Source organism: Saccopteryx bilineata, chromosome 3 (assembly GCF_036850765.1).
Source record: "Saccopteryx bilineata isolate mSacBil1 chromosome 3, mSacBil1_pri_phased_curated, whole genome shotgun sequence".
NCBI lineage: Eukaryota > Metazoa > Chordata > Mammalia > Chiroptera > Emballonuridae > Saccopteryx > Saccopteryx bilineata.
Window position 1 is genome coordinate 80,254,441 of NC_089492.1, and position 13,550 is coordinate 80,267,990.

The 13,550-nt window shown below is 46.2% G+C and overlaps 1 protein-coding gene across 1 annotated transcript in view; it reads right to left on the reverse strand.

The window, feature by feature from the left end:
* CNGB3 (cyclic nucleotide gated channel subunit beta 3) overlaps positions 1 to 13,550 on the reverse strand; it is a 133,580-nt gene that overhangs the window by 15,579 nt on the left and 104,451 nt on the right. The window contains exon 15 of the mRNA XM_066264697.1: positions 7,369 to 7,487. Coding sequence (XP_066120794.1) covers positions 7,369 to 7,487 — 119 coding nt within the window. The remainder of the gene's footprint in view (positions 1 to 7,368; positions 7,488 to 13,550) is intronic.

The following is a 13,550-nucleotide window of genomic DNA, read 5'->3' on the forward strand; positions in this document are numbered from 1 at the left end:
AATTTTGTCCCAAATCTTTCAGCAATGCTTAAAATAGCATCTCCCCCCAACCTCCACTTCTATCCACAAAATGCTTCTTCAGCATTCCACCAATGGAAGAGTGTCACTCATAAAGTGGCTCAGTAAGATGATCCCTAAGTATTCCCAACCCTAGAGAGGGTTTCTGAAAGAGCACCTGATGGAGGGCAAGTAGTCGAGGTTAATAGTTCACATCCCAGGTCACAGTGAACAACAAGACAGGAAACACAGGAATGGCTCTAATTCCAGCCCTCCTCTCTCTGTTGTGACCTCAGAGAAAAACTTAGGAGACTTTCTGGTTTTCACTTCAATCGTGTGTTTGTTACGTGCCTTCCACGTATTCAGCATAGTGGCCCTGGGCGAAAGGCGATCACTGCAGCATGGATGGAGCTCAGGCTTTGGGACACGATAATGCCGCCATTTATTTAGTGCATTTCTCCCTCGATATTAACCAATCTTCTGACCTACTTCTAGTGCGTCTACTATTTCTGTCTTTTAGGAAAGGCAGGGTGGGTGTTGGGGAGGGAATAACAGAATTATTCTGATGAAGAATAAGATTTTGGAATTAAAATAGTCCAGAGAAATAGAAGTCTCCCTTGGGACTCCCATTGAAAAAAAAACTCCATGTTGAGGAGAAACAGGCAAACATTGTTTGGAGAAAAAAAAGGTTTCAAAAAAAGGTTTATTTTTCAAAATATTTGGCATTTTCACAATAATATAAAAGAATCCACAAAATGGGCGATTTGAAAAGTCAAAACTTAAATATGTTAAGTGAAAACCAGACTATCTAAAAGCTTATAAGGAGATATCAATATCTGAATTCTATTTACTAACTTGTCTGTCTGATGAAAAAAAGGATGCTTACTAAAGGATGAAATGGAGAAGGTAGATGATTCCTCTTATGAAAATATATAAGTCCATGGACAACTAATGCACTTAGCAAATATTTATCGAGGACCTATTATTTTCTAGGCACTATTTAGAGAAACACAGATGAGAATGCCCTGTTAAAATGCAAAATTGCTGGGATTAAGTCATATCACTGGGGCCAGGGAAAAATAGCAACACATCACATCCTTTATTCAATTTTTCTGAAAAATAATCGGCCCATACATTGCAAGACTTATAGAGATGTTTCTACCTTTTGACCTAGTTATTTCACTTTTGGGAATAAGCCTCAAAGAAATAAAGAAAAAAGGGAAGTAATTGTACAAAGACAAACGCCATGGTGCTTCTCTCTGTGGTGAGCACCGACAGAGGGCGCAGGGCAAGGATTCCTGTTCATGACAAAGCGAGTGTGCGTTGGTGTGTCTGCACAGCTGGGTGGAGGGTAATGATGCTTATCGGGTTCATCAGTAACTTTATATCAGGCACTAAATGGGCTGGGCACTGCCCCCAGGCCAGGGATCTTGTGAGGAACAAACCAAAGACATCTGCCAGGGCCCCTAGGAGCCTGCATCTGTGTGCAGAACAGAAAAACGTAGCCTCTCTGGGCACATGCAGTCCTGTGGGTGCAAAGTAGGGAGCAGCTGTGCATGGGGGTGGGCATGGTGCAGGGCTCAGAGCCCAACCCTTACCTCCTCATTTTAGGCACAGCTCAGTGGGCACAGCTGTGCAATTTGGTGAGGGAGACAGACACTGAAGAAGTAAATGCTCCCAGGAGTGTACAATGACCCAGACCCGGTCTCTGAAAGAAAGGGACACAGTCCAAGCAGAGCCTGTAGCAGGCGAGCTGGGAGGTCCCGCAGGGCAGGGTCCAGCGGTTCTGAAATTGTGTTGATGAGGTGAAGGGCAGAGGCAGCAGCCCAGGCGTGTGGCCCTGAGGGAACCGTGGTTTGGATAACGGAGAGTGAGGGTGTGGGTGAAGCGGGGAGGCAGGCCAGGGCTCCACGCGGAGGATCTGGGAGGTCGGGGTGAGAACTCCGATCTTGTTGCTAAGAACAATGCAGCAGTGCTGCATGGTTTTATGTGGGAAGGCGCTGACGTGATCATGCCTGTGTTTCCAGAAGATCACTCTGGTGGCAGGTAGACTGGGTTGCAGAGGACGTGGTTGTTGGAGTGGACGCTGACGTTGTCCACGGAGAGAGAACAAGGTAAGAGGCATTGGTGGCAGACAGTGGGGAGGTGACATTGACAGGCCTTGGAGGTGACTGGCCATGTAGGGCAAGGAGAAGGAGGTGGCTGGCCTGTATACTTTTTTATTTTTTATTTTTCTGAAGTTGGAAATGGGGAGGCAGTCAGATAGACTCCTGCATGCACCCGACTGGGATCCACCTGGCATGCCCACCAGGGGGTGATGCTCTGCCCATCTGGGGCATTGCTCTGCCGCAATCAGAGCCATTCTAGAGCCTGAGGCAGAGGCCATGGAGCCATCCTCAGCGCCCGGGCCAACTTTGCTCCAATGGAGCCTTGGCTGTGGGAGGGGAAGAGAGAGACAAAGAGGAAGGAGAGGGGGAGGGGTAGAAAAGCAGATAGGTGCTTCTTCTGTTGTGCCCTAGCCGGGAATTGAACCCGGGACTCCCACACGCCAGGCTGATGCTCTGCCACTGAGCCAACTGGCCAGGGCCACTTTTTTTTTTTTTTTAATTTCAGAAGTTCACAGTTTAAAGAGTTTGGTTTTATATTAGTTTCCTAGGCCTGCTTGAACAAACCACCTCAAAACCAGTGACTTAAAACAGACATTTCTTCTGTCTCAGCCCCAGAAGTCCACAGTAAGCTCTCCACAGGACTGCGCCCCTTGATGGCTTTGGGGCAGCGCCGTTTCTCACCTCTTACAGCCTCTGTGGCTCCAGGGTTCCTGCTTTGTGGCAGCGTCACCCCCTCTCTGCCATCTGCATGTGTCCCCAGCTTCTCCTGTTCTGCCCGTGTGAGGACACTTGTTATTGGGTTCAGGGACCTCCAGATACCCCTGCATGTCCTCATCTCAAGACCCTTAACTTAATTACATCTGTGAGACCCTTTTCCCCCCAAATAAGGTCACAGTCATGGGTTCCAGGGGTCAGGGCATGGGCACATCCATTGTGCCCATGGCAAGCGTCACGGGGACAATCTATTACAGGCCCGAGGAGGGGCAGTCAGGACTGGCTGTGTGCGTGCACACGTCCTGTCTGACGCGCCATCTGGGAGGTACTGAAAGGTCCGCTTTCAGTTCCCAAACATCCTGAAGGGATTACCAAACCCAAGCGACCTGCGGCTCCTCCCTCCTGTCACGTGTGAGCTCCATTGGTGGCCACGATCTGCACATGTTGTTGCTGTGTCAGAGCTCACGTCCCTGTCAGTGTTGACACAGCACATGGAACACTCGGGACATTCAGTTACCTGCTGCTGAAACCTTCTGTTTCCCGTCTTCCTGGTCTGTGAGGTCCTTGAGAAAAGTCACTGTTTCCTGTTCACCGTGCCACGTGTGGCCTTTTCTGTGAGGTGCTTCACAGATACACTTTTCTATTGTTTTTATCAAATCACAATGAACTAATTAATTAACTGAAAGTTGCCAAATAGCTTCTGCAAATCGCCTTTGAAGGGAGTCACCTAAAACCAGCACTTACTGCACAGTCTATGTAGCTGCTGGTGACACAGAGGTGGGATGGTCTCATCATTTAAGAGCTCAGGCTGTTGGGAGCCTCCTCCTGAACAAAAGAATCACAGATCAGCGGTCACTACTGTGTTAAAGTCATGAATGAGATACTTGGGGAACACAGAAAAAGAGTAAGTTAGCTGTTTTGGGCGTGGTCAGGGACGGCTTCAGACAGCCGACTTCTGAGTTGAGTCTTGAAGGGTGAGCAGATGTTTTCTGGGGAGGTCATTCCAAAGAGAGAGGGAACCAGTAGGACATCCTATTGAAATCACAGAGGCAAAACCAAGTGTCAAAATTCCAATGTATTTGAAGGAAGGTGAGATTTCCACAGAGAGAGGAGGAGGCTGGGAAGTGGGTAAGCACGCGGGTGAGACTGGGTGCGAGACGTGTATCAGGGATGCACGGAACCAGAGCCGCCGCAAAGCCTCCCCTCGATGGGCCTGGGCCCCGCAGAAGAAGGGAACTGTGCTCTCCAGGTGCCGATCAGAAATGTGGTCTGGGGCTTCTCTGTGATGTGCTGTGACTACTTTAGTCAGGGCTCTGCTCTTTAGGGCTAATATACAATGTCTGAGGAAGCACTCAGTTCTTTTCTGTTATTTTTCCTAAAAAAAAAGAACCCTCTTTAAAAAGCTACATGATAGTGATGGGTTTAGCTTGTCTTGACGAAGGTCACAGAATCTCTGAGCAGGAACCACGATGACTAAATCTCCCAGCATCTGGTGCTCTTGCCGGCTAAACAACTGGCCTCTGGGCCACATGGCGGCTGAGGGCTGGGACGCCTGTGGCGTCTGGGAGGAAGCAGAGGCAGCCCACGTCTCCTCAGCCACTGCCAGAGCAGAATCAAGGCTAACAGCTCTCTTTTGCTTGAATCGACCAGACTACTCAGCAAGCTTAGGTAGAGTGTGTTTGGTCTACTGGTGCCAGTTTGGCCTCAGAAACCAGATGGGAAGAGAGCTATTTGAGAAGCTCCTGTCGAGAAGTTAAGAGTTCCTTCAACGGCAACTCAGCAGCCCCTGGACTCCACTGCTGGAGTATTTCCTCCTGCAATGACAACCATGCCGACGACGAAGGCACCTGTGTCTATCCAGCTTTGTTTGTCAGGCGGCACTCAGCCCCTGGGAGAGGGCAGCTAGTTAATTTCTATCAAGTTCCCGATTAGACAGTTGCATGCTTTGTGACCTTGAACATGACAGTGATCATTAAGTCAGTGAAGCATTAAATCACCTTTGCAAGGACGCCCTGTAAGGAAGTAAGAGAAATAGGCAAAGGACTCTGGTTTTGGACCTTCTAAGAAGTATCTCTTACCACCAGCCCAGAGAAGAACTCTCCCGGGAATGTCCTCCAGTTTTGAGAAAGATGGAAAAATAAAGAAGAGATAAGCCATATCAGCAACAGAGAAATAGCATGCTTTGACAGTCTAAGAAAACCCTAGTTATGTGAATGTGAAATCATCTGAAATTCTCCAAATGTCTGGAAGCTGATGACAATGTCTGAGCAGCCATGGAATCAGGTGGACGGAGACCTCTCTTCTGTGGTAGAGTGGAAAGATCTGTGGACCCTGATCCACGAAACCCTGTCTGGTTTGCTGTGTCAGCACAGATCACGATGTTTGGAGTCACGATTTCCTTGCATGTGACAGGAACATGCACAGAGCACTGTCTTCACTCCAGGCCCACTGTCATTCACGACTTTGACACCCTTCACCCGAATCCTTGCAACTGCCCTCCACCTGCCTCCTCTGTTCTTGCTCCTCTACTGTCTCTTCTCCATGGGGCTGGTGAGGGGTCTTGTTTTTTTTTTTGTATTTTTCTGAAGTGAGAAGTGGGGAGGCAGACAGACAGACTACCACATGTGCCTGACCAGGATCCACCCAGCATGCTCACTAGGGGGCGGTGCTCTGCCCATCTGGGGCATTGCTCCAATGCTATTGGAGCCATTCTAACACCTGAGGTGGAGGCCATGGAGCCATCTTCAGCACCTGGACCAACTTTGCTCCAGTGGAGCCTTGGCTGCAGGAGGGGAAGAGAGAGACAGAGAGGAAGGAGAGGGGGAAGGGTGGAGAAGCAGATGGGCGCCTCTCCTGTGTGCCATGGCCGGAAATTGAACCTGGACTTCTACACACTGGGTCGACACTCTACCAGTGAGCCAACCGGCCAGGGCCTGGTGAGGGGTCTTTTATAATCACAATTCCAATTGTGTTGTCCTCTTGCCTGCAGCCCTGCATGGGCAGTCATGTGTAATTAGAATAGAATACAAACTCGTTCCCACAGAAGCCCTGGCCCACTTGATGCTTGCTCACCTCCTGGGCCTCATCTCTGTGCAGCCTCCTGTTCACTGGACTCGGCCACACGGAGCTGTATGACGGACAAGCCTGCTCTGCCCCAGGCCTCTGTACTGGGCCTTCTGTCATCTGCTTCTCTATTCATGGATGGCTGCTCCACTTTCTCTTTCAAGGCTCAGTTCAAATCTTATCTGTCCAAAGAGATTGTCCCTGAGCACTATACCTAGTGTGGCATCTGTACTTTCTAATGATTTTTACCACAATGTGAATTTATCTCATCCATTGTTTATTTACTGTCCGTCCCTGCCCCCATGACTGAACAAACGCTCTGAGAGGGGTGACATCTCATTTACTGTCTTACAGTGTATCTCAGAGTGCAGAGCAGCACTTGACACCCTAGCCTGTCTCAGGTCCTCAGTGCATATATGGGATGAGCAATGAGCAAGCTTATATACAATAATGCATATAGAAGTATGCAGCTAAGAGAAAGCCTAACTTTGCTGTCTCTTTTCTTACTGTTGGGGACTTACTTGTCTGATAAACTTGTCCTGGGTAATAATAAATAGTAACAATAGTTAATATTTACTGAGCTCTTTATAGATGCCAGACACCATTCTAAGATTAACTTATCTGTCAACCCTCTTAAGACAGGGGTAGTCAATCTTTTTATACCTACCGCCCACTTTTGTATCTCTGTTAGTAGTAAAATTTTCTAACCGCCCACCAGTTCCACAGGAATGGTGATTTATAAAGTAGGGAAGTAACTTTACTTTATAAAATTTATAAAGCAGAGTTACAGCAAGTTAAAGCATATAATAATAATTACTTACCAAGTACTTTATGTCAGATTTTTGCTGAGTTTGGCAGAATAAATCTTTATAAAACAACTTACTATAGTTAAATCTATCTTTTTATTTCTACTTTAGTTGCTCCACTACTGCCCACCATGAAAGCTGGAATGCCCACTAGTGGGCGGTAGGGACCAGGTTGACTACCACTGCTCTAAGATATGCACTATAATTATTATAGTCATTAAATGAGGAAACTGAGGCACAGAGAGGTAAAGTCACAGAGGGAGAAAGCCAGTAAGCGAGGGACTACAATTTGGACTCAGGTAGTCCAGTCCTGCAGCTGTGGTCATTATCACTCGTCTACTCAGCATTGCTGTCTCCGCCTGGCTGCAGTCTTCCAACAATCTGAAAAGAACAAGCTCTCTCCACGGCCTGTCACTATCCATCCATCCCTTCATCCAGCACACATTCAGCATCTGCCTATGAGCACAACCTGAGTCCCAGGACTAAAGAGCTCACTGCGCCAGGTCTGTGGGGGAAGGGAAAGGGTAAACAGAAACGTGAAAATTCTTGCTTTATCAATGTTCTCAGCACAGTCAAGCCTTTAATAAATTGGAGTAGGAACTTTACTAATTTTATGACCTAAGATTTTTCTTTTATAACAAATCACAGGCTTAGAGATTTATGAGGTGTCTGTCAGATACCTGATTTCTCCAAACACCGTCCCCGCTTTCAGAGTGACCAGAACTTGAGTACTGTCGGAGCCTCCGAGAACTTGGACTTCTCCTTGCTTGATGATATACATTTCCTTGCCAATTTCTCCCTATATGCCAAATACAAAAAGGAACTTTGTTCTTGACAATTACTCCCCAAATGAAGATGCAGAAAGTCTTCTAGAGGAATAGACGTAAAAGAAGGAAGAAGGAGCATCAATGGAAAAGCCATCAGCTTCAAGATCTGAGGCAGCTGGTGACAATGGATGAACACATCATGTGAAAGGACATTATCAGGACCCCGTGAATGCCATCATGGGACACGGGGTATCATGCCATCAGCACACGGCTGCAGGAGTGATTGTAAGCAAGCATGGCCCCTCTAGCTTTGGTGACCACTGCTTTGCTGTGAAGAAGACACCTGGTCTACCCAAAGAATGTGGGCTACAAGTATGAAACAGTCAACCTAACTCTTCTGCTTGTAGCATCAAGGTCTGAGTTTAGAAATTGGGTATGAGTGCTATCTAAGCTGTTACTCTTGCTTCATATTGAGAGGAAAGTGCTAATGCAGCAGGTTGTTCTACTCAGTTTCTGCTTATCCTGGGAACTCCTGGAGCCAGGGCCACGGCTCTTGTCCAAGTCCTGCCATGCTCTCATGGTCACTGGTGAATGGTATTGTTCTGTCTGCCTGAGGCACAGTGGCAGGGCACAGTCAGCTGTCAGCATTGTTTAATGTGAAAAAAGATTTGTGATATGTACTTGGTACCCAGTGTGGAGTCTAAAGTCTAAACCATGGCTGGTCAGGTATCTAGCTATGTGACCAGCCCTGTTTAAGAACTATAAAATGGCAACAAATACACATCTATTAATAATTGAACCTAAAAAACAAAATAAACAAGCAGAACTGAAACAGATTCCCAGATAAAGAGAAGATTATGATGGTAGCCAGATAGGAGGGGAGTTGGGTAGATGAGTGAAAGAGGTGAAGGGATTCAGAAGGACAGATTGGCAGTTACCGAACAGTCATGGGATATAAAGCACAGCACAGGGGACATAGTCAATGATATTGTAATAACCATGTATGGGGCCAGGTGGGTACTAGACTTATTGAGGTGATGACTTTGTCAGGTATATAAATGTTGAATCACTATGTTGTACCCCTGAAACTAATATAATATTGTATGTCAACTGTAATTGAAAAATTAAAAAAAAAAGATTAAAAAAAAAAAAAGAACAATGGATCCCAAGGGTCAGGTGGGCTTCCCTGAGTGAAGGTATTTTGATCTTGTCCCTATAGTCCACAGCTGGAAGGAAAATGCACCCAGGTGACTCTCTCAGAGGGAGGCCTGTTCCCGATTTCTCCAGCCTTTGCCAGTAGACATCTTTCTCCTGCTGCTCCTGCACCATGTGCTTTGCTGTAATTTCTCTAGCCATGAATAGGACTTTGTTGACTCCTACAAATCAACCAAACCCGTGGGTGGTGGTGAGACCCTTAGAACATATCCTCTCACAACAAGATGCAAAAAGGATAAATGTGTCTTACAAGAGAAGTGAATGACATCCAGGCCATGAAAGGCTGTTAAACTCTGAATGAACCAGTATGCATTTAGATCATAGTACTTACACCTTTTCAAAAGGATAGAACACACTAAAATTAACTCAGGTTTAAACAGTGTTGATGAGAGGTTCTAAGCTGTGATGGCTGAGGCAATGTCTACCGTATCTTGGTGTGAGCAAGGGCTTGTGACATAGGCACTCGTTTATGAACGAGGGAATTGTAATTTAACCAACCCTTGGGAAATTTTGAAGTCTTTTTACATCAAGGGTTATTGTCGTGAACAGTAATCATTGTATTATAACTGTTGGTTGAATTTAAAATTTTCACTCTACCTTTGCAGTAACCTCTGTAAATCTGAAATTCTCAGGTTATTGCCCCATTACCTTTATGAGGATGGTAGAGTAAGTACTATTGTTTCCATTACACAGAAAGAATAATGAAGGCCCTGGCCGGTTGGCTCAGCGGTAGAGCGTTGGCCTAGCGTGCGGAGGACCCGGGTTCGATTCCCGGCCAGGGCACACAGGAGAGGCGCCCATTTGCTTCTCCACCCCTCCGCCGCGCTTTCCTCTCTGTCTCTCTCGTCCCCTCCCGCAGCCAAGGCTCCATTGGAGCAAAGATGGCCCGGGCGCTGGGGATGGCTCTGTGGCCTCTGCCCCAGGCGCTAGAGTGGCTCTGGTCGCAACATGGCGACGCCCAGGATGGGCAGAGCATCGCCCCCTGGTGGGCAGAGCGTCGCCCCTGGTGGGCATGCCGGGTGGATCCTGGTCGGGCGCATGCGGGAGTCTGTCTGACTGTCTCTCCCTGTTTCCAGCTTCAGAAAAATGAAAAAAAAAAAAAAAAAAAAAGAATAATGAAGGCACAGATCGACTTAGCTGACTAGCCAAAGCCCTATAGCAGTCGTTAGAAAGAAAAGAAGCCTGCAGAAGGGCGTCTTTTAATTGAGCAATGAGGGAACCATGATCAAGTTTTGCTTTGTGCAGAATGTTAAGCACATATTTATTCTGTTTTATATATCTATATATATATTATCTGATATATATATATATATCTGGCATATATCAATATGAATTTCCAATACAGATAGGTCTTATATTATTTCCATGATATTGATGCTAGCAACAATATCTTGCATTTGCATACTACTTTTGAAAATTGTATAAATATCTGGTCATTACATTCCTCCATTTTAATACCTATATTTGCTCTATCAAGCACATTCTACTTGACAATTACGAGCATTTTCATAGATACTAACTCATTTAATTCTTGCAGAAATCCCTTTGAGGCCAAACAGGAGAGAGATTGTTATTGTTTTTTAAAAATGGGTAGTAGGGGTTTGAACAGTGGTGTGCTGAGCGAACTCACAGGCTGGCAGATGACAGTTGTAGAAGTAGCCGTCCCGTGTCTCCTGACTCTATATAATCTGTACAGATAGACCATATTCCGAAATAATTCCAATACCCAGGCTGATCTTTTAGAAACCAATACAGTAGCTGTGAATTATTTTTAGAATATGGGGAAGTATTTGAAAATTAGTTTTCCAAGAGATACTCCAGGAAGTAATGATTAGAATAGAGTCTTATTCCTTATTCTCTGCATGAGGTAATTCTCAGGGAACTGGAATGATTTTTCAAGTACAGTTATTACAACTGACTGGAGGTAGAAGCACATAATGGGTACTTAAATATATTTCATCACTTTTAATTGTTTTTTAATGATCATTGCAATAATTTTCCAAGGAGGTCTGGCATAATCAACGAACCAAAATTTCCACTATTTCTCATATGCGTTTAGGCTAATTTAAGCCTTTCCTGCAAGTTTAATTAGCATTCAGGTGAAGCAGACACTCAGAGCACAGGGTCTGACAGCATGTGGAAATAAGACCTAAACAGCTTTGGAGGTGGGTCTGTGGGCTAACCTGGAGGAGGCGCAGGGGGCCGGGAGCTTCACTTAGGGTGCGCCCACCCTTAGGGAGCGAGCATGTCACATTTTTAGGGTTCCTGGGTAGGATCCCCTCCCAGAGCCAGTGGGGGCATTGAGACACTCAAACTGATTCTTGCAGACTGTTTCTGGGGAAAGTCCCGAATATGCTTCAAAGCAGACCAGGCTACCCACTCAGCAAGCACAGGTGCCGTCCCCAGGATGAGGCATGTCAGCAAACTTGGTCCAGGTCCTGCCATTTTTTTAGTTATTTACTTAGGCAACCTCCAAAGAACACGAGATTGCTTTCCTTCCCTTTGGCAATGATGAGAGGTTTGTGGCAGTGATAAGCAAAGATGAAGTGGAAATTGGCAACCTAAAACCCGGTCAAAGAACAAGCATCCATCTCTCTCTACATCACCAATGGCTGGGATCCCCTCTCCAAAGCCAAAGAGAAATGTGGTTTGTTCTCGTCTCTCCCTGCTCATTGCTTTTCTTTCCCCACCTGTGCTCGTTGACCCGCTTAGTCACTGAGTGATGCCTGTGATCTGAGGAAGACTTTAGCTAGGAGAAGTCTGCATCCCTCTGCAGCCTGCACTTTGTTAAGCAAACTGGCATTGCTTAGGGGCCAGGTGTGGAAGTTTCTGTCTTATCCCAGTTGTTAGTCCCTGCAGCTAGGGGACAAACGGAAGGGCGGCAAGGCTGTTTGTTGGTGCACCAAGGCCCAACCATTCTAGAGGCAGCACAGCCTGAAGGGGCCCTTAAATGAATCTGGGGTTTCTATTTACCATTTTAATGCACGTAATTTTATATCACCAAGCTGCCGACTTGTCACTGGGGCTGCTGTGTCAGGGACGGTGTGCTCTTGGTTTCCATCCCGTCCCCGCCTCTCCCGTTTTCCTCTCTCTCCTACCTCTGACAGCCCCTTCACAGCTGCCCTCTGCGGGTCTTCTTCTTTGACCTCCTCCACACACACTGGATTCTTCAGTTGTGCCCTTGGTCCTCTTCTCTGATCACCACTTGAGCCAGCTTCCATGATATGTGGTTCCCAGAGACTTACCTCCTGTTCCCTCTCCTCTCCTGGACGGGACTGTCTCCCACGTCTCCACCTGGATGCCCTAAAGCCCCGACGTTGCTTGGGTTTGCCTTTCACCATTGTCCCTGCTGGTCACTCGACTATGACCAGCTCTGTCTGGCCTCACTCTCAAATCTTTGTGTCCAATGAGCTCCTCTCCACTTTCTGATGAAGAACTATTTCTCACCAGGTTTTGCGAAGGTCGCACTGACCGCTGGACAGTCTCCCCCTCCTCCTCCTTCTCCTTAGCTGAGCGCACGCTCCTGGCCGCTTCCCTCCCCTTTGTAGAGTTAGCACATGCTGGAGTTCTACGTTTGTTTCACCTCATTCGTTTGCAGTTTGGCTCTTCCATCAGGCACTGATTCTCGGCTCCGGCCCTATTTTAGCATCATCTGGGAACTTTTAAAAACATTGGAATGTGGGCTCCACCAGATCAACTGAGCTGCTGGGGATGAAGCCCAGACTTCTAAATTCAGGTGATTCTGACATCACCAGATGGGACCCTAGTGAACAAGAGAAATCTCTCTCTCTCTTTTTTTTTTTGTTTTTTGCTCACGGCTGATTATACCCAGTACCTAGCACAGTGCCTGGCCCATAGGATTCAAAATATTTACTAGGCTTTATTGAGTAAACAACCCTAACGTCTTCTAATCTGTGATTTGCTGTCATTGGCACGCCCCGGGCAGACCCAGCCCCTTCCTGTTGCCCGGCGCATGCTAGTCCTTCCTTTCTCTGCAATGCTGTTTGCTCTTAGCTCATGCCTATTCCTTCTTCAAGACTCTGCTCGAACATCAAGTCTCGTAGGAACTCTTGTTTGTGCCTGGGGAGACAAGTTTCCTTCGATGGCTCCTGCGGCAGCTACGCTAGCTAGGTCTCCCCTAGCACCAGCACAGAATTTCAGATGGTGTGTTTCTCGGCACACTTGCTATGAACACCCAGGGTTTGGAGTGTCTCTCATTTCTTTGAGCTGCTCATCTTCCTCAGCTTTCCATTATGGTTCTTGACTTGACTACTGATTTAGTTTCTCGGGACATAAAGCCCAAGGACATCATTCCTTCTCTCCTCCCTTCCTGACGTAAGTAATCAGAGATGTGGGAAAATGTCCCTCTTAGAGTTGTTTATCTTGACGAACATTTGAAAATTGATTATGCTATTCATAAACTCAACTATGAGGTAGCTTTAAAAATGAGGCTGTGGAGGATTGCTTAACATGATGCAAAATGTTCACAGATCAAGTTTCAAAACATAAACGTACTAGGATGCCAATTGTATAAAACCATCCGTCTAGTTGTATAAGAAGATAGGTCAAAATCTATAAATAAAAAATTCATAGCGGTTGTTTCTGGGTGGTGGAATGTTTTTGTCTTTGTGCCTTTATATGTTTTCCTTTTTAAAAATGATATGTGTATTACTTTTGTAATCATAAAAAGCACAGTAAAAAAAATTTAAATGTGGCATTAATTATCCACTAACTGAGTGAACTAAACGGAGGTAACTGATAGTCTCTGGGAGACAGAAACAGGGCGGGCCCACCTTTTAGTTCTGTAACTTTTCCTCCCACTTTAAATATTTGGAATTAATAGGGTGTAATACTTGATGATTTACATAGACAGAAAGCAA